At 36.4% G+C, this 26,150-nt stretch overlaps 1 protein-coding gene across 1 annotated transcript in view; it reads right to left on the bottom strand.

Moving 5' to 3' along the window:
* Positions 1-26,150, bottom strand: part of LOC134230319 (Fanconi anemia group A protein-like) — a 146,177-nt gene that overhangs the window by 95,148 nt on the left and 24,879 nt on the right. Inside the window, exons 7-18 of the mRNA XM_062712088.1 lie at positions 20,232-20,369; positions 14,559-14,635; positions 9,045-9,186; positions 8,763-8,896; positions 7,859-7,969; positions 7,250-7,345; positions 7,107-7,157; positions 4,809-4,897; positions 1,970-2,030; positions 1,500-1,549; positions 403-479; positions 195-308 (exon numbers count right to left, since the gene is read on the bottom strand). Coding sequence (XP_062568072.1) covers positions 195-308; positions 403-479; positions 1,500-1,549; positions 1,970-2,030; positions 4,809-4,897; positions 7,107-7,157; positions 7,250-7,345; positions 7,859-7,969; positions 8,763-8,896; positions 9,045-9,186; positions 14,559-14,635; positions 20,232-20,369 — 1,140 coding nt within the window. The remainder of the gene's footprint in view (positions 1-194; positions 309-402; positions 480-1,499; positions 1,550-1,969; positions 2,031-4,808; positions 4,898-7,106; positions 7,158-7,249; positions 7,346-7,858; positions 7,970-8,762; positions 8,897-9,044; positions 9,187-14,558; positions 14,636-20,231; positions 20,370-26,150) is intronic.

A 26,150-nucleotide genomic window follows, 5' to 3' on the forward strand; every position in this document is an offset into this window, starting at 1 on the left:
TGCTGGGATTTTCCTGTAAGGCTTTATGACCTACTCCTATTGCTGGGATTTTCCTGTAAGGCTTTATGACCTACTTCTATTACTGGGATTTTCCTGTATGGCTTTATGACCTACTCCTATTACTGGGATTTTCCTGTAAGGCTTTATGACCTACTTCTATTGCTGGGATTTTCCTGTAAGGCTTTATGACCTACTTCTATTGCTGGGATTTTCCTGTATGGCTTTAAGGAGCTGGTCCAGTCTCCTTTTTAACTGTTCTGTCTCGGTCAGTTCCATGTCCATATCCTCCTCGTCATCCAGGAATACCCCTGACAACAGAAACAAATGTCAACAGGTGATCTTATTCTTATGTTTAATGACTATATTTAGAATTACCTCTTCCAACATTCCAGCCTGACCTACCTTCCAAAAGCTTGGATGATTCTGCTTTACAAGCTGTGATGTAGTTGTTATACAGAGTTAATGGAATCTTCTCCACTCTATTCAAAAGATCAATTCATACATGTAATTAGTCTGAATTTTAATCCACATTTTACTTGGTGACATCCCCCCCACCCCACCCCCAATTAATTTTTCAATAAATACTAGTACTGTATAGGGAATTAATTTCACGGGCTGTAGTTTTCACGTTTTTCTCTCATCTGACACAATCAAAGTTTCTTGAATTCATGGAATTGGTATAAAATAAAAGTTACCTCCCTTGTCTATATCCGTTTAGCTACATGTAAACGACATCAACAGGGTAGGTAACATAAAAATGTTAGTTTTAATAAATAATTGACGATTAATTAAAACAAGTGCAGTTATAAAACGTCCTTGACTATAAACGTCTAATGACTTTCCTATATCAGTATATGCAATTAAGATGAGTGCATGTGCACCCCAAGATCTGCAATACATTAACGTTAACGTGGCGAAAAACCACTGGACGGTAATAAATTTGTTAATGTAGGTCAACGAAATAATATCCTTACAAAATCTTCAGTAAGTTCGATAGTTGTTTGAATATTTTTAAAACGTCGATAAAAATTAATATGCATGATAATGCAGGTACATGTAACAAATACACGTGGTAACATTAGTTACCCACGGGTAATCAAAACCATGACCCACGTGTTTTGATTGACTAAACATGCAGCGCTGGCTATTAAAACAGCTTTTTTTAACAAATACAGTTTATTATCTGCTGATTAGAATTAAAGTAAAGCGTGATAATTAAAATAATTGAATGACAAGTATTTGTAATTACTGAAATGACCATGTAGAGCACGTACATGTATATAAACCTATCCTGGTTTATTCTCAAATTTCCAAATAAAACATGGAGATTATTGAAAATTTATTCACTGTTTCTTGAATTCACGGATTTATGAACACCGTGAATATAGCCAATATTAACACCGCGAGTTATTTTCCCTCTATACAGTAATTGATCTGTTTCAGTCAAATTTTCGATGAAAATACACTAATGTAAAAAAACATACAAGAACAGTACTTACAATTTCAATGTATCAATGAACTTCATTCTCAGATCTGGAATGTCCGGAAGCTAAATAATAAAGTAATAGATAAATTATTTTATCTACACATAGCTAGGCATTATTTGAATCAATCTCAAAACTGCCATGAGACAACCTGAAACTCGACAATGTAACAGCCCATTGAAACCGATATAAGGCTTAGTAGATACAAGTAGATTTATAAAAGAATACTTATTCATTTGACTATTAGTATCTGACCTGTTTACCTGTATTGTTATCTCTCAGTATTATATATTAGATTTGTCAGTGAGATTTGGCATTTGACAGTAAGATTTCTCTTTCCATGATTTTACATATAAATTGGGATCAACCTCAAACATCTTAAAATTGGCAACTTCAACACTGGATGAATACATTATCAATCATAAATAATTGGAATCTGCTTAGTAAGACAAATGAGATATTGCATTGACATGAGATATACTTACAGCCCTTGGCTTTAGGAGGACGGGTAAAAATCTGCCCACATAGTAAGGCTTCCTGAATATGCTGAAAATAAAATAAAGGTCACGAATAAGAGCAACATACTTTGTTTCTGCTTTTATCTGAAAGAAAATTAAAATTAACTTGGTACAGTAAAACTCCATTATAACGAAGTCACTGGGACCTGTGAAAAGACTTCGCTATATCCATAATTCATTATATCTGTGTAAGAAATTCGTTAAATTTAAGCATATGGGGGAGTCAAGATAACTTCGCTATATCCATAAATTCGCAATATCCGTGTTCGTACTCAACGAGTTTTGCTGTATTCAATTGATTTAAACTCATGAAGTACAAAAAGATTTTTGGTTGCTACACTCAAGGCAAACAAGAGGCCCACGGGCCTTATAGGTCACCTGAGCATCACGCAACAACTTTCAGATGATTGAATTTGTTTCATGTTTTAAGCTAGATGCTTAGGCATTCACAATTTTGGAAGAGGCACTCTTGCTCAACATAACTATGTACTTAGTTAGTTTATTTAAAACCTATGAGCAGAGAAGAAGATTTTCAAAGATTTAATGCATTTTCACTATATAATCAATAGAGCCCCGCCCTAACACCAGAACCTCTGACCCTGGGGCCATAAAATTCACAATTTTGGTAGAGGCACTCTTGCTCATCATAACTATGTACTTAGTTAGTTTATTTAAAACCTAGGAGCAGAGAAGATTTTCAAAGATTTAATGCATTTTCACTATAATCAATAGAGCCCCGCCCTAACACCAGAACCCCAGACCCTGGGGCCATGAATTTCAGAATTTTGGTAGAGGCACTCTTGCTCATCATAATTATTTACTGAATTAGTGTATTTAATACGTAGGAGCAGAGAAGAAGATTTTCAAAGATTTAATGCATTTTCAATAAATAATCAATATAGAGCCCCACCCTAACACCAGAACCCCTGACCCTGGGGCCATAAAATTCACAATTTATGAAGATACACTTTTGCTCATCATAACTATGTGCTTAATTAGTTTATTTAATACTCAGGAACAGAGAAGAAGATTTTCAAAGAAATAATGCATTTTCACTATATAATCAATAGAGCCCCGCCCTAACACCAGAACCCCTGACCCTGGGGCCATAAAATTCAAAAATTTGGTAGAGCCACTCTTGCTCATCATAACTATGAACTTAATTTGTTTATTTAATACCCAGGAGCAGAGAAGAAGATTTTTAAAGACTTACTGCATTTTCACTATATAATCAATAGAGCCCCGCCCTAACACCAGAACCCCTGACCCTGGGGCCATGAATTTCACAATTTTGGTAGAGGACTCAATGCTGATTACAATCATACCAACAGTTTGACTGCTTGATGTCCGGGAGTAAAGAAGAAGATTTTTAAAGATTGCACTATTTTTAGTGGTTTTTGCCCCCTCCCCCAGGCCCCAGGGGAGCGGGGACCACCAAATTCACAACTTTTGTTCCCCTTCACCCATAGATGCTATATGCCAAATTTGGTTGAAATTGGTTCAGTGGTTTCAGAGAAGAAGCTAAAAATGTTTAAATGTTAACGCACGACGCACGACGACGGACAAAAACGGATAGCAATAGGTCACCTGAGTTTACTCAGGTGACCTAAAAAATGGTACAAAAATTCTATAAAATGCATGGTTTGCCAAGAACTTATGTGCTATGCAGATATAAGATCCATGGACCACAAAAAAGTCTGTAAAGTTAAGGCCATAGGGAAGGTCAAGATCATAGTATTATGATACAGCTGAAATTCTTGTCAATCTGTATTTTTGTATGAAGCTTGATAAATACATTAAGGACAGTTTCTTTTTTACTATGCTTAATGCAAAACAATGTCTAAAGAGGTCAAGGACATATTAAAAGTCAAGGTCAGAAAATTTTGACACAGCTCTATACATCTTATTGATTCGAATCTTAGATGTGTTTGAATAGTTTCTTTGATTGATAAATTTAAAATGAGGAGTTGTAGAGTCAAAGTCATGGGGAATTTCATTGTAAGAAAATTATGATACAGTTGGATAGGTCTCACAACCATGTTTCAGTGTAAGAGTTTTAATTAAAATTTATTTCACAACTGCTTAGAAATTGAGCTGAAGAGAAATAGGAAATAGAGAGGTCAAGAACACAAAGAAAGTCAAGGTTAGAAAATCAGATAACTTCAAGGACAGAAGATCAGTTGAATAGCTTTCATAAATTTGTATTTTTGACTGATTGATTGTTCTTGATTGCTTTAGAGAATTTTTCATTCATATGGAGATGCCACCACTTGCTGGTGCAGAGCTGCAAGTTTTGTCCTATTCTAGGTACTCATGGCCATTGAGCAGGGAGGGATCTTTTTTGTGCCAGCACATGCTGTAACATGGGACCTATGTTTATATGGTCTCTTCTGATGGATCGGTCTCTACATCCCACAGTGGGATTCAAACCCGCGACGTAAGGATTAACTCCTTACTCCCCAACTCTAGAGCAGATGCTCTAACCACTGCGCCACGACAATTTGTATCTTTAATGTGATGGACTGATGGAAGACATAAAAATGATGACAAACACTATATGAACCTGCCTTATTTATGCTAGAGAATAAATAATACCGTATGTACCCGCCTCCAAGTCGGATTTTTGGGAGTTAATCTTTGGTCCAAAACTCTATGTCCAACTTATAGGTGAGATATAAAAAGATTGGTATTTAAGAAGGTCAATCCCTATAAAATAAGCTTAAAAAATTCAACCGACTTATAGGCGGACTAACTTATATGCAGGTGCATATGGTAGTACAATATCTGTTCATCAATATTCCATTACCTAGCTTCCATGATTGAGGTTGGAATTTTTTTGGTGGATTCAAACACAACCAATGCCTTCTGGATATCTTCCTCTATCTGTTCATTCATCTACAATATTAACTTTACCTTCAATTTATAGGTATAAAATAACAATTTCTCAAAGTCAGATATGCTTGTTTTTCCCCCTTATTTATCCATTTGTAACACTCAAGAGCCTCTCCTTTGAAGGGCAATGATTCAGGCTGGATGTCATTATACTACATATACAAACTTGAATAAACATTACTTGTAGGTGAGTCTGGTATCCCTTACCACCTTAAAACAATAACAAGAGGCCCATGGGCCACATCGCTCACCTGAGCACTGTGGCTTGGAAAAGGTAGAAAATTGGTTTATTATTGAAAAGTTTTAATCCAAAAGAAGTCCCATGACCAATCATGGCTTTACTATTCTTGAGAAGATAATTTTTGAAGAATTTTTCTATATATTTCTATGTAAAACTTTGGTCAGCCATTGTGGCCCCGCCCTACCCCTGGGGGTCATAATTTGAACAAACTTGAATCTACACTACCTGGGGATGCTTCCATATAAATATGATGAATTATGGCTTTGCTATTCTTGAGAAGAAGATTTTTAAAGAATTTTCCCATATATTTCTATGTAAAACTTTAGTGGGCCAATTTGGCCCAGCCCTACCCCCGGGGGTCATGATTTGAATAAACTTGAATCTACACTACCTAGGGATGTTTCCATATAAATATGACCAAACATGGCTTTGTTATTCTAGAGAAGAAGATTTTTAAAGAATTTTCCTATATATTTCTATGTAAAACTTTGGTTGGCCATTGTGGCCCCGCCGTACCCCCGGGGGTCATGATTTGAACAAACTTGAATCTACACTATCTGAGGATGCTTCCATATAAATATGACCAATCATGGCTTTGTTATTCTTGAGAAGAAGATTTTTCAAGAATTTTCCTATATATTTCTATGTAAAACTTTGGTCGGCCATTGTGGCCCCGCCCTACCCCCGGGGGTCAAGATTTGAATAAACTTGAATCTACACTACCTGAGGATAATTCCACGAGTTTCATCTTTCCTAGCCCAGTGGTTCTTGAGAAAAAGATTTTTAAAGATTTTTCCTATATATTCCTATGTAAAACTTTGATCGGCCATTTTGGCCCCACCCTACCCCCGGGGGTCATGATTTGAACAAATTTGAATTTACACTACCTGAGGATGATTCCACATGAGTTTCATCTTTCCTGGCCCAGTGGTTCTGGAGAAGAAAATTTTTTTAAAAATGCCAATAATTTTTCACTAATTCATAATTATCTCCCCTTGGAAAAGGGCATGGCCCTTCATTTGAACAAACTTGAATTCCCTTTACCCAAGGATGCTTTGTGGCAAGTTTGGTTGAAATTGGCCCACCGGTTCTTGAGAAGAAGTCAAAAATGTGAAAAGTTTACGGACAGACAGACGGACGCCGGACAAAATGTGATCAGAAAAGCTCACTTGAGCCTTCGGATCAGGTGAGCTAAAAATAATTGATGTATTATACATTCAAAATAAAATTCTTATGAAGTTCTTTCTTTCAAAATACCATCATTTACAATAGTCTCAGTAATCAATATCATTCATGAATAATTATGTGAGAATAACTTCTCTCAATGCAGATTAAAGAATATTTCCTACACTACCAATAGAGCTATGCTTTAACATTAAAACCCTGACCAAGGGTCACAACCGTCAAAAGTTAGGAAGAAGCTCTCACTACGATCATGTACTTAGTACGTCTGCTTAAACCAGACCCTCACCCAGAATCCATGAACTTCAAATTTTTGGAAGTAACATCAATACTTATGATAACCATGTACTAGATTTTTCTCTTTAATGCAAGGAGCAAATTTTAGGAATTTTTTTTAAAGAACTAATGCATTTTCACTAATCACTATATGATCAAAATAGCCCTTTTTAACACAGAACTCAAAAACCCAAAGGCCATGAAAAAAAAAGAAAAATTGGAAGAGGCACCAGTGTCTATTGTAACAGTGCTATTTGTTTGTCTACTCAGTACCCAAGAGCACATACAATTTTTATAGAATTAGCACATTAAAATTTTAAAACTTGACTGCTATATAATTAATACAGCCCTGCCCTATCACCTAAACACCTGATCCATTTAATGCCAATGAATTTTACAATTTTAGAAGATGCACTCCTGCTCACAATAATTATGTACTAACTTTATCTTCAGGAATTGAGTTTTTTAAAATACTGTACAGTGTCAAAAGAATGTAAAAAAGAATGTCAAAACCTTTTTCCTGCTTCCGTAGTCCTGGTCTTCAGATTCTGCATCCAAAGGTTGCTGAAATTATATTCAAAGCACTATATTCTGGATCAGGAACATTTTATCAATTACATGCAATCTCTTGTACAATGAAATGACAATTTTATTACCTTTAAATCGGCAAGTCTGGTTTTTGCTAACATGATGTAGTCTGTGAAAAGCTCTCTACACTTTGGAGGTACATAAGGGGGTCTTACTATATGGACCTACAACAGGGAAAAAAGCATTTAATCACAATTGCTTTATTTGAATTTAAATTAAGGGAGACAAAATTTCATTTCATCCAAATGGTAATTTTTTTATTGGTCATCCATTTTGGGCCATGTCTTTTGTGGTGTAAATTGTTTATAAACAGCAATCTATATTTCTCCCTGGGTCCCCTTGTATACTACATAGGCTGTATTCAAAATTGTTAGTAGCTTCTGTGTTGCTCTGTTGGTGTCTTTTGAATGGGTTTTTTTGTACTTGTTATTTTTATAAGTATTCTGCACACACAAAAACATATAATTAGATCTGATGAAAGTTACTCAAGAATTATACACTAACTATTAATTAATAAACAAGATACTGCAAAATAGAATTGCTTGCTAATATATGCATATTAAGAGAAACATGGCTTTGGCACGACATGATTCGTTAAAAAAATTGTCGAACTATCGTCTCACAAGTTATTACCCTTGGTAAGATTTATTTTGTAAATGGCATAATATACAATGTACTTTTAAATGTGATGATGACTCAAAAGGCACCATATCCGTGAGGAATTTTATGAGACACATGAAGGTCTTCCTGCTTCCAGCGGGATTCTGAGTAGACTCGGAAAACATTTTCTTCAAAGACAAAAATCTTCAATTATTGTGTGTATTTTGGAATTATAAAATTTTCTACAAAAACAAAATCTTCAGTTATTCTGTACTTTAGAATTACAAACACAGACAAATTAAGACATTCTTACAGCACGTACTTTGTCAATAGCTGTATTTTGACTTGTGGTTTGAAAAGTGTGGCCAAAACATTTTTATAAATTAAATCTTCAGATCAGAATTCTTTTAAATTCCTAGATTTCAAGGAACAGATTGATGGTATGATAATAAAAGCCAAATTCATGATCCCACTCTTCAACATGTACATTGTACGTGTAGGTCCAATGATAAAACTAAGTTGTCACATATGCAATGTTGCCTTCTTCTCATCATAAATGCAAACCATCATGCAAATAGTGATAGGAAAATCATTTATTAGAGTTTCTCAAATACCAATATTTTTTAAAAAGTCTATCAAACATTGTTACCTGGAACCAGTCTGGATATGAATTAATGTTAACTGGAACCAGTCTGGTTCTTGTTATGAATCAATGTTACCTGGAATCAGTCTGGATATAAATCAATGTAACCTGAAACCAGTCTGGATAGGAATCACTGTTACCTGAAACCAGTCTGGATAGGAATCAATGTTACCTGGAATCAGTCTGGATATGAATTAATGTTAACTGGAACCAGTCTGGTTCTTGTTATGAATCAATGTTAACTGGAATCAGTCTGGATATAAATCAATGTTACCTGGAACCAGTCTGGATAGGAATCAATGTTACCTGAAACCAGTCTGGATAGGAATCAATGTTACCTGGAACCAGTCTGGATAGGAATCAAACACCAGGGGTCCTTCGTAGCAGCACTGTCTGGTGAAGAGGAAGGCAATGACAAGGTTTTCCAGATTAGAGCTCTCTAGTCCATCTCTCAGCAAAACACCAACATAATCTGGTCATCAAAGAAATGGAAATACTGTCTTTATAGTGCTATTGAAAATTTAGGGACATCAGCAAATATTTGACACATATATTATGTGAGAAATAGTCTTCTTAATGTACGACAACTTAGTAGGTTTCTGTGACTATGCTGTTTGTACCTTGTACAAGACTGGAGAGACCTGGCATACAAACCACAGCCGTGGACAGGAAAGAGAGAACCGCATGCCAGTTCACTTCCTGGGTCTCCATGACAACCTTCATCTGCTCCAAGACATCAACTGCCTCCAACATTACCAGACACTATGCAAACAGGAATTAGAAATTTTCAAAATTTTTATTCAAATTACCAGACACTATGCAAACCAGATATGATTTAAGAAATCTTCATTTTTCACAATTTTCATTCAAAACAGGACATTGTCATTAGACATTATCTGATATTTTAAAAATTATTTTCATTGAAATTAGACTCATGACTGCCACGACGTATGTTACACCCATCAAATACTGTTTATCATTAACAGATTAGAGTGCAAGGAAGAAAAATCATGTCTTCTACATTGATCAATTTAATTCAAGTTTAGAACAAGAGGTCCATGGGCCTTATAGGTCACCTAAGTATCTTGCAGCAACTTTCCAACAATTGAATTTGGTTTGCATTTTAAACAAACAAGAGGCCCAGGGGCCACATCGCTCACCTGAGCAACTGGCTAGGTAAAAGCAAAAATTAGTTTGATATTGAAAAGTTTACATATATTATAAACATAGGTAATCAGAGATTACAGAGCTCACCTCAACGAATGTTGTCTTCAAGTAAGGCAAAGTCACACAATTAACCAACAAAAAGTATACATTCCAAAAATGAAAATATTTTTAAAAGCAATTTTGATCTGATACTTTGAAATAGACCTACATAAAAAATTTAAACTACTTCTTCTTCATGAAAATGTAATGAAAATCCAGCATCTGAAGCAAATTTGAGAGTTTTCATCTCTTGATGCAGCATTTGTGCAAGTTTGGTTTATACAATGTTATATAAGCCTTATAGTTTTTGGTAATAGACCTGCAACCATAACTTTTACCTTGTCTATTATCTGAAAAATGTATGTCCAATTCAGCATCCGAAGCAAGTCCATTAGTGTGCATCCTTAGATGTATCATCCATGCAAGTTTGCTCATTATAGGGCTCATAGTTTATTGGAAATGTTCATTGGAAATGAAACATGCATCAAAACTAACATTTTCACTCATCCACAAAAAGTAGGTCAGATTCAGCATCCGAAGCAAGCCTGGAAGTATGCATCCTTAGATGTATCATCTATGCAAGATTGGTCATTAAAGAACTCATAGTTCCTTGGAAATGAAACCTGCACCAAAAACTTTTAACTATTCACTCAACCGGAAAATGTAGGTCAGATTCAGCATCCGAAGCAAGCCTGGTAGTGTGCATCCTTAGATGCATCATCCATGCAAGTTTGGTCAACATAGGGCTTAAAGTTACTTGCAAATGAAACCTGCACCAAAAATATTAACCTGTTCGCTCAACTGGAAAATGTAGGTCAGATTCAGCATCCGAAGCAAGCCCGGTTGTATGCATCCTTAGATGTATCATCCATGCAAGTTTGGTCAACATAGGGCTTATAGTTACTTGGAAATGAAACCTGCACCAAAAACTTTAACCTGTTCACTCAACTGGAAAATGTAGGTCAGATTCAGCATCCGAAGCAAGCCCGGTAGTATGCATCCTTAGATGTATCATCCATGCAAGTTTGGTCAATATAGGGCTCATAGTTACTTGGAAATGAAACCCACACCAAAAACTTTAACCTTTTCACTCAACCGGAAAATGTAGGTCAAATTCAGCATCCGAAGCAAGCCCGGTAGTATGCATCCTTAGATGTATCATCCATGCAAGTTTGGTCAACATAGGGCTTAAAGTTACTTGCAAATGAAACCTGCACCAAAAACATTAACCTGTTCGCTCAACTGGAAAATGTAGGTCAGATTCAGCATCCGAAGCAAGCCCGGTAGTATGCATCCTTAGATGTATCATCCATGCAAGTTTGGTCAACATAGGTCTTATAGTTACTTGGAAATGAAACCTGCACCAAAAACTTTAACCTGTTCACTCAACTGGAAAATGTAGGTCAGATTCAGCATCCGAAGCAAGCCCGGTAGTATGCATCCTTAGATGTATCATCCATGCAAGTTTGGTCAACATAGGGCTTATAGTTACTTGGAAATGAAACCCACACCAAAAACTGCACCAAAATTGTTAACCTGCTCCAAAAATATTAACCTGGTAATTCCTTTGCTGAAATTGCAGCATCTGAAACTTTGACTGGTACAATGAAACACACTAGAACCATCTTCCATGCATGTCTAATCAGTATAGGACACAGAGGTAATTAAAAAGAAAACTCCTCCAAAAAACTTAACCTTAACCTGGGAAGCCGACGCCGACGCCGACACCGACGCCGACGCCGAGGGTATCACATAAGCTCCCCCCAACTTCGTTGAGGTGAGCTAAAAATGGGTTTTGGAGAGGGGAGGGGGTATTTAAACAAACTTAAATCTACACTTCCTTAGAATGCATTTGTGACACATTATGCTTTTGTTGTTTACAAGATGAAAATTTTTATTGATATAGCCTTTGTATTCATTTGTCCACTTTATGGTTCCTCTATTCTCCTGAATTTCAAATCTACATTACCTTTTTTATGCTTTTAAATTGATGATAATCCATCATGATGGCTTTGTGAAGAATTTTAACAATTTTTACCATGCATTCCTATGTAAAACCTTGATCACCCATTGTGGCTACACCCTTGCCCAAGGGGTCATGATTTGAACAAAATTAATTATCACTTATTCTTAATTATCTCCCCTTGGAAGAGGGGGTGGTCCTTCATTTGAACAAACTTGAATCCCCTTCTCCCAAGAATACTTTGTGGCAAGTTTGGTTGAAATTGGCCCAATGGTTCTTGAGAAGAGAATGAAAATGTGAAAAGTTAACGACAACAACAACGACGACTACAACGACAACAACAACAAGACAAATATTGATCAGAAAAGCTCACTTGAGCCTGCTAAAACGTCAGTGCAGTATACAAACAAACACAGATACATATAACTGCTATAAAATGTTAACAAAGGTAATGCAAGACAACTAAAATGAACACAGGTCACCATTCCATGCCGATACCCATGATAACAAGGGCACCGTTAAGCGGAGCATCCCCTCGCTACTGGACTTTCACTGGAAATGGCAATCTCTCATAAGAGATAAATTCTCTCGAGGAACGTTAAACATGTTAAAGATTGATAGTACAATGTATTTTGTTTAATGTCTCTCTCAAGAATCTTTTGCTCATATGAAGGCTTGCCAGTAGAGAGCTGCACATTCTTTCCTATGATAGGAACTGTCACTGATGATCATTGAGCAGTGATGGATCTTTTTGTGCCAGCATCTAATGGGACATGGGCCCGTGGTTTATATGGTCTCATTCGAAGAACCAGTCTCCACGTCCCACAAAGGGATTCAAACCCACAACATTACAATCAACTCCCTTACTTTTGACAAGATTATTGTATTTTGGTTAAGGGGGCATAACAGGGATACCTAATTTGGGGTAGTAAATTTTAATACAGCAAAACTCGGTTATAACGAAGTCGCTGGGACCTTTGAAATTACTTCGCTATATCCATAATTTGTTATATACGCATGAGAAATTCATTGAATTTATATAGCTGGGGAACCTAAATGACTTCGCTATATCCGTGAATTCACAATATCCGTGTTCGTACTAAACGAGTTTTACTATACAAGATATTAGATATTTATTTTTTAAACAAAATTACTGGGGGTGGAGGATGTCTATTTTTAACAAAAATCAAATTGCAACAATGTACAGGTACATCGAAAGGTTAATTGAACTTGTGAATTGTATTACAGCTTTCAAGAATAACGTGCACCCCAAATTCCTAGACACCTGTTGGAATCAAATTCTTTTAATCTGCTTCCCGCAGAACCGACACGCCTTTTAAACTTTAAAACTGGCTCTTAAACTGGTTCCCTAGCGGAAATGATTATTGTCAACTCGTACATAAAATGTCAGGGTTTCGAGACAGTGAAAAAGCGATATCTGAAGAAATATTTCAACAATGAACTTGAAAATGAGTAGGCTTTATCTTTTTATACTGTCACACAAGTATGTAAATGCTGAGAGTTTTTAATGCAAAGGTTCTCTGTCAATCTTGCCCACAAATGATTATGTCAACTCGTACATAAAATGTCAGGGTTTCGAGGCAGTAAAAATGCGATATCTGAAGAAATATTTCATCAATGAACTTGAAAATGAATAGGTTTCGTCCTTTTATACTGCCACACAAGTATGTAAACGCTGAAAATGGTTAATGCAAAGGTTTTCTGTCAATCTTGCCCACAAGGTGTAACAAACACACTAACACACACACACACACATACGCACATTAGCGAGCTATATCCCCTCCGCAACTAGTTGTGCGATGGGATAATAAAGCAGTCAAGTGTAACGTATGCGAGGGGTAAACCCTGGTGCTGATATCTTAGATAGTTATATGGAAATTGGCATATGCCTATTTAAGAGTCATGTTCAGCTTTAAGTTTTAATTAAAATCAAGGTCAAGGACTGAAATATAAAACCATAATGCTACAGTTCTGCAGCAACTATGAGGACATCTAGATTAATAGGTTTGCATTATCCATTGCTTATCAATGTCCGATGGTCTGCGCCAAACCCCGATGGCTCGCCGTCTTTACGGACCCCCCAAGTTCAATGGTTACACCAAAGTCTGATGGCTCGTTTCCTATGAGACACGTTGCTAAAGTGCGATGGTGTGGTACGCCAACATCCGATGGTGCGGAGGAACAATCAATGTTTATGACGTCACAATGATCAGACGTCATGCCTTTGTCCTGAATTCAAAATCCATTGAATCAGTATTCCTCTCGTATATACAACTGTTCCGATTTTGCTTATTGTTTTCATCAACTAGAGGCATTAATTAGGGTTAGTCCTTGCACACAACTCGACTGATTAGGTTTAGTCCTTGAACACTATTGAATTGATATTGTGTTTGGATTAGTCCAGCACTCTTCCAAGATATCTATGTTATAGTTACTGAGTAAATATGAGGGTTAATCTTTGCATTTTATATTTATTTGTATCTATTTTAAACAATCAAGCCTTGGCATGGCGTGACATCATATTTTTGCGCAGTAGTACTATGACGTCATAAACTTTGTTTTCTGCACCATCGGACTTTGGCGTGTCAAACCATCGGGGCTTGGCACAGACCATCTGACTTTGGCATTACCATCGCACTTTGGAGTCCTACATATTTAAATGAAGTAGCCAAAACTCTTTGAAAATGGCTCCTGGAAGCGATATTGATGTACATAACTACAAGAAAATGAGGGTGAAACTTTTTCTGGATTCGTCTCAGCATTACCAACATTTTATCAAAAATACAAAATTTGGAGTTTGCTACCTAAAGACCATGTGCGCATGCCTAGAAAACATAACTTCTATTTTATTCAACGTATGCTGTAGATTCAAATTCATAATTTATACAAGTTTGATCTGATTATCAAGGCTATAGTTACAATATTAATTTCAGATTTTTTTTACCTGTTTGTACCAGAGGATTAATGAAGAGGACAGTTTGCTGTAGGTCCATTCCTTTTGTCTTTTTAAGGCATCTGCCACTGAAAGCAATGAACACACATTAATTGCAATATCCTAGCAATAAAATGTATATTTATTTGTGAGACATTACTGAAAACTAAATCTTGTTTGCAATATCCTTCCTTCAATTCTTTATACACAAGCAGTCTTAATGATACTGTATACTGGAAAATTTTTGCCCCCGTTTTCTTTTCGTCCCTTTCGCCCTCTCCTTGATTGGGCGAATTTAAAACGGGGCAAATTCAACTTACACCTCACAATTTCTTAAACAGAACTATGACTGGGCAAATATAAAACGGGGCAAACTTGTTCACAGGTTCAAAAGGGTGAAATTAACACGGGGCGAAAATAACGCTGTATACAGTACATCTTACAGAAATCTTTTTCTCTCAGTCAGTAAGAATCATCATGAAAAACGTTACTCAATGCACTGACTGACTGGAAGAGATACACATCCATAGTAATGAATTTGGCAGCATCAGATGCCTACCCAGTTATCTTTTAATTTACACAATACTAGCTAGTGGGCAAACTCACAAAATTGTCATTACCTAAATCTAACAATTATGGGCAAGTTTCCAAAATACCTTTATTGGTTTGCTTGACATGCAAAAATGGTGAATACCATTGAAACATGAAATTTTAATTTTGAAATTTTGAAAAACATGATAAAATACAAGTCATACAGGTCACTGATGTCAAAAATCCGTAATAAATAACACGGAGAAAATTTTTCAATCTGGCTATTCCATCTGTGAGTGATTTTGTTTGTATCCTGTTTGTGTCATTGTTGACGTGCATTCTGATTCTTAAACCAATAAGATACTGCCGTAAGTAATAAGATGATGTTTACATTTTACTTATACAACAATATTTCAGTGTGTTTGCCCCATGTGTAATAAATAATGACAAAATCACCCTGTGGGTATTTGACAATGAGAATTGGTACTCTCTACACAATTTAAAGTGTTATAATCTACAAAAGGTGAAAAAATAAAGAAGTAAACCACAAAGCCTAGTATCCTCTCTATAGAGAAAAATATGGAAAGGAACTCAGTGTTCTCCATCATTTAAAATTCTACTGTTGCAGAGTTTATGCGAAGCACTAAAATTTCGCGGTATTTTCGCGATCAAATTTACTAATTCCTTACACAAATGATATGGTCATACATATTGATAAAAGTAAAAACACATGTTCTGAAAAGCAGAGGAAATTCTGGTCGATACAGTCAAACTACTTTAAAACATTTTCGAAAGTAAACTTGCCGTGATTATTGTCAGTTTTCTTGATCAAATCACCGAATTACAAAACAAGAGGCCCAGGGGCCACATCGCTCACCTGAGCAATTGGCTAGGAAAAAACACAGATCAGATCAGAACTGAAAGTAAACTGGGGGGGGGGGGTGCTTGAATTTTACACCCCACCCACCCCAGGGAGTCATGATTTGAACAAACTTGAATCTACACTACCTGAGGATGATTCCCTATAAATATAACGAAGCCTGGCTTTGAAGTACTTGAAAAGATTTTAAAAGGTTTCCCTATATATTCCTATGTAAAACTTTGATCGGCCATTTTGGCCCAACCCTTCCCCCGGGGTCATGATTTGAACAAACTTGAATCTACACTACCTGAGGATGATTCCACATGAGTTTCATCTTTTCTGACCCAAAAGGCAAAGGTTCTTGAGAAGAAGATTTTTAAAGATTTTCCCTATATATTCCTATGTAAAACTTTGATCGGCCATTTTGGCCCCACCCTACCCCCGGGGGTCATGATTTGAACAAATTTGAATCTACACTACCTGAGGATGATCCCACATGAGTTTCATCTTTCCTGGCCCAGTGGTACTTGAAAAGAAGATTTTTAAAGATTTTTCCTATATATTCCTTTGTAAAACTTTGATCGGCCATTTTGGCCCCATCCTTCCCCCGGGGGTCATGATTTGAATAAACTTGAATCTACACTACCTGAGGATGATTCCAAATGAGTTTCATCTTTCCTGGCCCAGTGGTTCTTGAGAAGAAGATTTTTAAAGATTTTCCCTATATATTCCTATGTAAAACTTTGATCGGCCATTTTGGCCCAACCCTACCTCCGGGGATCATGATTTGAACAAATTTGAATCTACACTACCTGAGGATGATTCCACATGAGTTTCATCTTTTCTGACCCAAAAGGCAAAGGTTCTTGAGAAGAAGATTTTTAAAGATTTTTCCTATATATTTCTATGTAAAACTTTGATCGGCCATTTTGGCCCCACCCTACCCCCGGGGGTCATGATTTGAACAAACTTAAATCTACACTACCTGAGGATGATCCCAAATGAGTTTCATCTTTCCTGGCCCAGTGGTTCTTGAGAAGAAGATTTTTAAAGATTTTTTCTATATATTCCTATGTAAAACTTTGATCGGCCATTTTGGCCCCACCCTACCCCCGGGGGTCATGATTTGAACAAACTTGAATCTACACTACCTGAGGATGATTCCACATGAGTTTCATCTTTCCTGACCCAGTGGTTCTTGAGAAGAAGATTTTTAAAAAATGCCATTAATTTTTCTCTAATTCATAATTATCTCCCTTTGGAAAAGGGCCTGGCCCTTCATTTGAACAAATTTGAATCCCCTTCACCCAAGGATACTTTATACCAAGTTTGGTTGAAATTGGCCCAGTGGTTCTTGAGAAAAAGATGAAAATGTGAAAAGTTTACGACGACAACAACGACAACGACGACAGACAACGGACAGATTTTGATCAGAAAAGCTCACTTGAGCCTTCGGCTCAGGTGAGCTAAAAAGAGAAACTTCAGAATAGTAAAATACTTTTAAGAGTTCCTTGAACATGTTGAAAATTTTCAGCAATTTATTACCATCAGTTAAATGACTTCGGTAGGATGTTATGTTTGACTTACAGTACTAACATAATTCTAGAGCCGTGGCTCTATAGAAAAGACATATTTAAATATTTTTAAGAGATTATAATTGATTATGCAGGGTGAAGTCCTATTAATTAAGAGCTCTACATTTCAGAATTGAAAGACGGTAGAATTGTTTGATTAAAGTTTCAGTTAGAGAGAATTTATATGTTTGGATTTTCTAATTACCACAGATCATACTGTGTCCGCAAAATTTTTACTGTGTCCCACACATAAAAATTGAATCGTCACCGTGTCAGAGAAAATTTTACTGTGTTGGGAGCAACACAATAAAAAAACAGGTCATGGAGAACCCTGGGAACTAGTACTATTTCTTCCATTTTGAAGGGTTCAAACCAATCACTAACTAGAACTGTCCAAACGGGACAAAATACTCCCCGCTGGGTTTTTCAGAAGTAAGTTTTTCCATAAGAAAGATATGGACCGGACACGAATTATGAAATTTTTCTTCCAGTGACCTTGAACTTCCCCAAATGACCTTGGGTCAAGGTCATAACACAACCTTGGGTTATGGGCAATCTTTGTGTGAAATGAGAACCTACCAAGTTTATCCATAAGAAAGATATGGACCGGACACGTATTGTGAAATTTTTCTTCCAGTGACCTTGAACTTCCCCAAATGACCTTGGGTCATGGTCATGACACACCCTTGGGCTATGGGCAATCTTTGTGTGAAATGAGAACCTACCAAGTTTATCCATAAGAAAGATATGGACCAGACACAAATTATGAAATTTTTCTTCCAGTGACCTTGAACTTCCCCAAATGACCTTGGGTCAAGGTCATGACACACCCTTGGGCTATGGGCAATCTTTGTGTGAAATGAGAACCTACCAAGTTTATCCATAAGAAAGATATGGACCGGACACGAATTATGAAATTTTTCTTCAAGTGACCTTGAACTTCCCCAAATGACCTTGGGTCAAGGTCATGACACACCCTTGGGTTATGGGCAATCTTTGTGTGAAATGAGAACCTACCAAGTTTATCCATAAGAAAGATATGGACCGGACACAAATTATGAAATTTTTCTTCCAGTGACCTTGGGTCAAGGTCATGACACACCCTTGGGCTATGGGCAATCTTTGTGTGAAATGAGAACATACCAAGTTTATCTATAAGAAAGATATGGATCGGACACGAATTATGAAATTTTTTTTTCCAGTGACCTTGAACTTCCCCAAATGACCTTGGGTCAAGATTATGACACACCCTTAGGTCATGGACAATCTTTGTGTGGAGTAGTAGATTCTAATGTCCCTCTGTAAGAAAGCAGGGCTGTCACAGCACCTTTTGGTACAGGGACCGGGTCCCTCTATATTGGGAAAAATCCGCGACATTTTTGTCAAATTGGGAAAATTATAAACATACTTACATGCATTAACCCCCACGCCAGCAAAATATTTAATTATGAAAGCCATTTATTACTTTAAAAAGTATACTTGAAAAGCTAAAATTTACAGGAAATAAGGTCTGATAAAATCTATTTTTAACAGACCAAACATTTACTTACTAGACAGGGATTTTTTTCTTATATTTTCATATGATACAGAGACTGAAAAAATGTGGGGAGGGAGTATTTCTTACTGTTTAATTGCACCTTAAATAAATAAAAAAAATTAGATTATAAAGAATAATTTTATTGAAATGATCAAGTTACTATTCAAAATTTTCCCTTTAAAGGTTGGCATAAAATTGCCTAAAATTTATTTCATTTTTTCTGGTCATATGACTAATGCAAATGAAATAAATAGTGTCTAAGATTTTATTTTAACTTATAATTCACTTTGAAATATATATATTTATTTTATGAAATAACTCTTAATGGTTATCCTTGTTCAATAATGAAAATAAGTTCCCCAACCCAATCTACGTATGACCTATCTATAGATCTCTATTTCAAGACAGAGGAAATTCGAATTAGAAATAAACGATAATGACAGGGTTGTTGCAGATTAAAATTAAGCATGCATTACTGCTAAATGGATCAAATAATCAGATGTATGTGTGGGATATTAGGTTGTAAATACGAGAAAACACTTGTTTGGGAATTTTTACGCATGAAATTGGGAAAATGTAGCACTCTGTGCCATTGGGAATGGGTCCTATATTCGGTCCAAATTTGAGGGGAGTGACGGCCCTGAAAAGATATGGACCGGACACGTTTGCACAGATAGACGGACAGATGGACAAGGTGATTCCTATATACCCCCCCAAACTTCGTTTGCGGGGGGTATAAATAGTGTATTTCTACATCCCTAGGTTACAAGGGGATAAATATGATGATTCATATGTACACTTTGTGGGTATATATTGTTTAAATAATGTTCCCCTCAAGAATTTTTCACTCATATGGAGACACCACCACTTGCCAGTGTAGAGCTGCAAATTTTGTCCTATTCTCGGCAATCAGGGCCATTGACCAGGGAGGGATCTTTATTGTGCCAGTATCTACTGTGACACGGGACCTTGGATTATACGGTCTCATTCAATGGACAGGTCTCCACATCCTACAGTGGGATTTGAACCCCCGACGTAAGGATCAGCTCCTTACTTCGCGTATCTAGAGCAGCCACTCTACGCACACCTTGTGAATAACAGCATAAAAGATTTTTTTTTGTAATTATTTGATATTAAAATTTTATAAGTATTAGTTATAAACTACAAGCTTTTCCTCTTACCCTTCAGTTCAGGTCGATGTGACATCCACAAGCTGATAGTACTCAAGCAGTGTTTCTTTAGAATGTCTGTTGAACAGCAGCCTGACAGGTCCACAGTGTTTAGAGTTCCAGAGTTCATCATCAGCTCATCTAAAACCTCTATAAGAATTCAGATATTAATGCTAAAACAATAAATACTACACAGCCAGACAAATCTAATGAGAATGTAGCGCTACTGGTTTGTATACTGATAACAGAAGAGAAACTTGAAAAACTATTTTGTCACATCTAGAGAAATAATGTTATTTTCAAGGGTAATTTTTTCTAAACCAAGTTATAAATTCAGTAAGAGCTAAAAATATCAAATTCATAAGAATTTCAAACATAGGTAATCAGAGATTACAGAGCTCACCTCAACGGATGTTGTCTTTGAGTAAGGCAAAGTCAAACAATTAACTAACAAAAGGTGTACATCCAAAAATACAAAATTTATGCATTTTTGATCTGATTCTTTCAAAAGACCTATATAAAACTTCAAACTAGTTCTTTATCATGAAAACATAATTAAAATCCAGCATCTGAAGCAAGTTTGACAGTTTTCATCCCTTGATGCATCATTTGTACAAGTTTGGTTTATAAGCCTTAGTTTCTTGGTAATAGACCTGCATCCATAACTTTTACCTGGTTCATTATCTGGAAAATGTAAGTCGAATTCAGCATCCAAAGCAAGTCCATTATTGTGCATCCTAAAATGTATCATTCATGCAAGTTTGCTCAATATAGGGCCCATAGTTACTTGGAAATGAAACCTGCATAAAAAGCAAACCTTTTCACTCATCAAGAAAATGTAGGTCAGATTCAGCATCCGAAGCCAGCCTGGTAGAATGCATCCTAAGATGCATCATCCATGCAAGTTTGGTCATTAGAGAACTCACAGCAATTTGAAAATGAAACCTGTACCAAAAACTTTGATTGTTCACTCAATCGGAAAATTTAGGTCAGATTCAGCATCCGAAGCAAGCTTGGTAGTGTGCATCCTTAGCTGTATTATCCATGCAAGTTTGGTCAACATAGGGCCCATAGTTACTTGGAAATGAATCCTGCACCAAAAAATTTAACCTATTCACTCATCCAAAAAATGTAGGTCAGATTCGGCATCCGAAGCAAGTCTGGTAGTATGCATCCAAGTTGTACCATCCATGCACGTTTAGTCATTATAGGGCTCATAGCAACTTGGAAATGAATCCTGCACCAAAAACTTTAACCTGTTCACTCATCCAAAAAATGTAGGTCAGATTCAGCATTTGTAGCAAGTCTGGTAGTATGCATCCTAAGATGTACCATCCGAGCGAGTTTGGTCATTATAGGGCTCATAGTAACTTGGAAATGAAACCTGCACCAAAAACTTTAACCTGTTCACTTAACCGGAAAATGTAGGTCAGATTCAGCATCCATAGCAAGTCTGGTAGTATGCATCCTAAGATGTACCATCCATGCAAGTTTTGGCATTATAGACCTTATAGTATCTTTGAAATGAAACCTGCACCAAAAACTTTAACCTGTTCACTCAACCAGAAAATGCATGTCAGATTCAGCATCCGAAGCAAGTCTGGTAGTATGCATCCTTAGATGTACCATCCATGCAAGTTTGGTCAACATAGGGCTTATAGTTACTCAGGAATGAGACCTACACCAAACATAGGTAATCAAAGATTACGAAGCTCACCTCGACGAATGTTATCAGTGTAAGTAATGCAAATCTCACATCATATTTTGTTAATGTCTAGTATTTATCCCAACAACAATATTCTTTCAAGTTGTGTTTAACCCCTTACATGGCATATACACATTTCTATGCATGTAGCGTGAAAAACATGTATAGTTTAAACACATTTGTGAATACTGCAAATATCAAGGACTTCAAGTTCATTGGGATTAATCTGTTCCCAAAACTTTAACCTGGTCTCTTGTATGGAAAATATAGGTCAGATTCAGCATCCAAAGCAAGTCTGATAGTGTCCATCCCTAGATGCATCATCCATGAAAGTTTGGTTCAGGTAGGGCTTATAGTTACTTGGGAATGAAAATGTAGGTCAGATCCAGCATCCGAAGCAAGTCTTGTAGTGTCCATCCCTAGATGCATCATCCATGCAAGTTTGGTCTGGGTAGGGCTTATAGTTCCTTGGAAATGGACCTGCTCCAAAAACTTTAACCTGGTCACTCATCTGGAAAATGTAGGTCAGATCCAGCATCCGAAGCAAGTCTTGTAGTGTCCATCCCTAGATGCATCATCCATGCAAGTTTGATCCGAGTAGGGCTTATAGTTACTTGGGAATGGACCTGCTCCAAAAACTTTAACCTGGTCACTCATCTAGAAAATGCAAGTCAGATCCAGCATCTGAAGCAAGTCTGGTAGTGCACATCCCTAGTTGCATCATCCATGCAAGTTTGGTCTGGGTAGAGCTTATAGTTACTTGGGAATGGACTTGCTCCAAAAACTTTAACCTGGTCACTCATCTAGAAAATGTAGGTCAGATCCAGCATCCGAAGCAAGTCTGGTAGTGCATATCCCTAGATGCATCATCCATGCAAGTTTGGTTCAGGTAGGGCTTATAGTTACTTAGGAATGGACTTGCTCCTAAAACTTTAACCTGGGACGCCGACGCTAACGCCGGGGGTATAGCATAAGCTCATCTCGACTTCGTCGAAGTGAGCTAAAAACTGCACCAAAAATGTTAACCTCAGGGCTCTCGATTCTCTAAATCTGGGGCCGATATTCGGCCCCGTTCCCAATGCAAATCAGAAGTCTCTGTCGAGACTGTAGCTCTACTGGTTTGTACTTATCAAAAACCATTGCACTATTTTATGTATCTTTGTGTAGTCTACATGTGTGCCAACTAATTTTGAAATCAAACTAAAACTGTAGAAGGAGTAGCGTTTTAAAAGAATTTCACAGAAAATTCTATTTTTAGTAACCATGGTAACACATTTCATCGAAATCAAAAACCGATGCACTATTCTATGTATATTAGTGTAGTCTACTTGTGTGCCAAGTTAAATTGAAATCAGACCAAAACTGTAGAATGAGTAGCATTTTAAAGGAATTTCACAGAAAATTCTTATTTTTAGTAACCATGGCAACACCGTTCATCGAAATCAAAAACTGATGCACTGTTCTATGTATCTTAGTGTAGTCTACATGTGTGCCAAGTTATATTGTAATCAGACCAAAACTGTAGAAGGAGTAGCGTTTTAAAGGAATTTCACAGAAAATTCTATTTTTAGTAACCATGGCAACACCGTTCATCAAAATCAAAAACCGATGCACTATTTTATGTATCTGAATGTAGTCTACTTGTGTGCCATGTTATATTGAAATCAGACCAAAAGTGTAGAAAGAGTAGCATTTTTCAGGAGTTTCACAGAAAATTCTATTTTTAGTAACCATGGCAACACCGTTCATCGAAATCAAGAACAGATGCACTATTCTTTGTATCTTAGTGTAGTCTACTTGTGTGCCAAGTTATATTGAAATCAGACCAAAACTGTAGAAGGAGTAGCGTTTTTAAGGAATTTCACAGAAAATTCTATTTTTAGTCACCATGGCAACACCGTTCATAGAAATTAAAGACCGATGCACTATTCTATGTATCTTAGTGTAGTCTACTTGTGTGCCAAGTAATACTGAAATCAGACTAAAATTGTAGGAGGAGTAGCGTTTTGAAAAATTGTTTACAGACAGACGGACAGACAGACGGACGGACGCCGGACGCATTACTAACGCATAAGCTCTTCTGGTCTCTGACCAGTAGAGCTAAAAAGGTACCTTTTTTCCCAAAAGAAAGGTGTAAATTTCCCAATTTACATAGCCAAATATTAATTAAAAAATAAAAGTCCATGAGACTTGATCGCAAACCAGAAGTCTCTGTCGAGACTGTAGCTCTACTGATTTATACTTAAAACAAAGGAAGAGAAAAGTAGCAGTTGGGACTTGAGACTTTAAATCAGCAATAAATAGAAAAATGATCCTTGCCACTCATCAAAATAAAAACCAATGCACAGAACTATGTATCTTAGTATAGTCTACTTGTGTGCCAAGTTATACTGAAATCAGACCAAAACTGCAGGAGGAGTAGCATTTTGAAAGAATTTCAAAGAAATTTCTATTTTTAGTAACCATGGCAACATTGTTCATTGAATTCAAAACCGATGCACAGAATTATGTATCTTAGTGTATCTACTTGTATGCCAAGTTATATCAAAATCAGACCAAAACTGTAGGAGGAGTAGCATTTTGAAAGAATTTCACAGAAATTTCTATTTTTAGTAACCACGGCAACACCGTTTATCGAAATCAAAAACCGATGCACAGAATTATGTATCTTAGTGTAGTCTACTTGTGTGCCAAGTTATACTGAAATCGGACCAAATCTGTCGGAGGAGTAGCATTTTGAAAGAATTTCAAAGAAATTTCTATTTTTAGTAACCAAGGCAACACCGTTCATCGAAATCAAAAACCGATGCACAGAATTATGTATCTTAGTGTAGTCTACTTGTGTGCCAAGTTATATTGAAACCAGACCAAAACTGTAGGAGGAGTAGCATTTTGAAAGAATTTCACAGAAATTTCTATTTTTAGTAACCACGGCAACACCATTTATCGAAATCAAAAACTGATGCACAGAATTATGTATCTTAGTGTAGTCTACTTGTGTGCCAAGTTATACTGAAATCAGACCAAATCTGTAGGAGGAGTAGCATTTTGAAAGAATTTCAAAGAAATTTCTATTTTTAGTAACCACGGCAACACCGTTCATCGAAATCAAAAACCGATGCACAGAATTATGTATCTTAGTGTAGTCTACTTGTGTGCCAAGTAATATTGGAATTGGACCAAAACTGTAGGAGGAGTAGCATTTTGAAAGAATTTCAAAGAAATTTCTATTTCTAGTAACCACGGCAACACCGTTTATCAAAATCAAAAACTGATGCACAGAATTATGTATCTTAGTGTAGTCTACTTGTGTGCCAAGTTATATTGAAATCAGACCAAAACTGTAGGAGGAGTAGCATTTTGAAAGAATTTCACAGAAATTTCTATTTTTAGTAACCACGGCAACACCGTTTATCGAAATCAAAAACCGATGCACAGAATTATGTATCTTAGTGTAGTCTACTTGTGTGCCAAGTTATACTGAAATCGGACCAAATCTGTAGGAGGAGTAGCATTTTGAAAGAATTTCAAAGAAATTTATATTTTTAGTAACCATGTCAACACCGTTCATCAAAATCAAAAACCGATGCACAGAATTATGTATCTTAGTGTAGTCTACTTGTGTGCCAAGTTATATTGAAACCAGACCAAAACTGTAGGAGGAGTAGCATTTTGAAAGAATTTCACAGAAATTTCTATTTTTAGTAACCACGGCAACACCATTTATCGAAATCAAAAACTGATGCACAGAATTATGTATCTTAGTGTAGTCTACTTGTGTGCCAAGTTATACTGAAATCAGACCAAATCTGTAGGAGGAGTAGCATTTTGAAAGAATTTCAAAGAAATTTCTATTTTTAGTATACACGGCAACACCGTTCATCGAAATCAAAAACCGATGCACAGAATTATGTATCTTAGTGTAGTCTACTTGTGTGCCAAGTAATATTGGAATTGGACCAAAACTGTAGGAGGAGTAGCATTTTGAAAGAATTTCAAAGAAATTTCTATTTCTAGTAACCACGGCAACACCGTTTATCAAAATCAAAAACTGATGCACAGAATTATGTATCTTAGTGTAGTCTACTTGTGTGCCAAGTTATATTGAAATCAGACCAAAACTGTAGGAGGAGTAGCATTTTGAAAGAATTTCACAGAAATTTCTATTTTTAGTAACCACGGCAACACCGTTTATCGAAATCAAAAACCGATGCACAGAATTATGT

This window comes from Saccostrea cucullata, unplaced genomic scaffold, assembly GCF_032062105.1.
Source record: "Saccostrea cucullata isolate Sc308-1 unplaced genomic scaffold, CSIRO_AGI_Scuc_v1 ctg2080, whole genome shotgun sequence".
In the NCBI taxonomy this organism is placed as follows: Eukaryota; Metazoa; Mollusca; class Bivalvia; order Ostreida; family Ostreidae; genus Saccostrea; species Saccostrea cuccullata.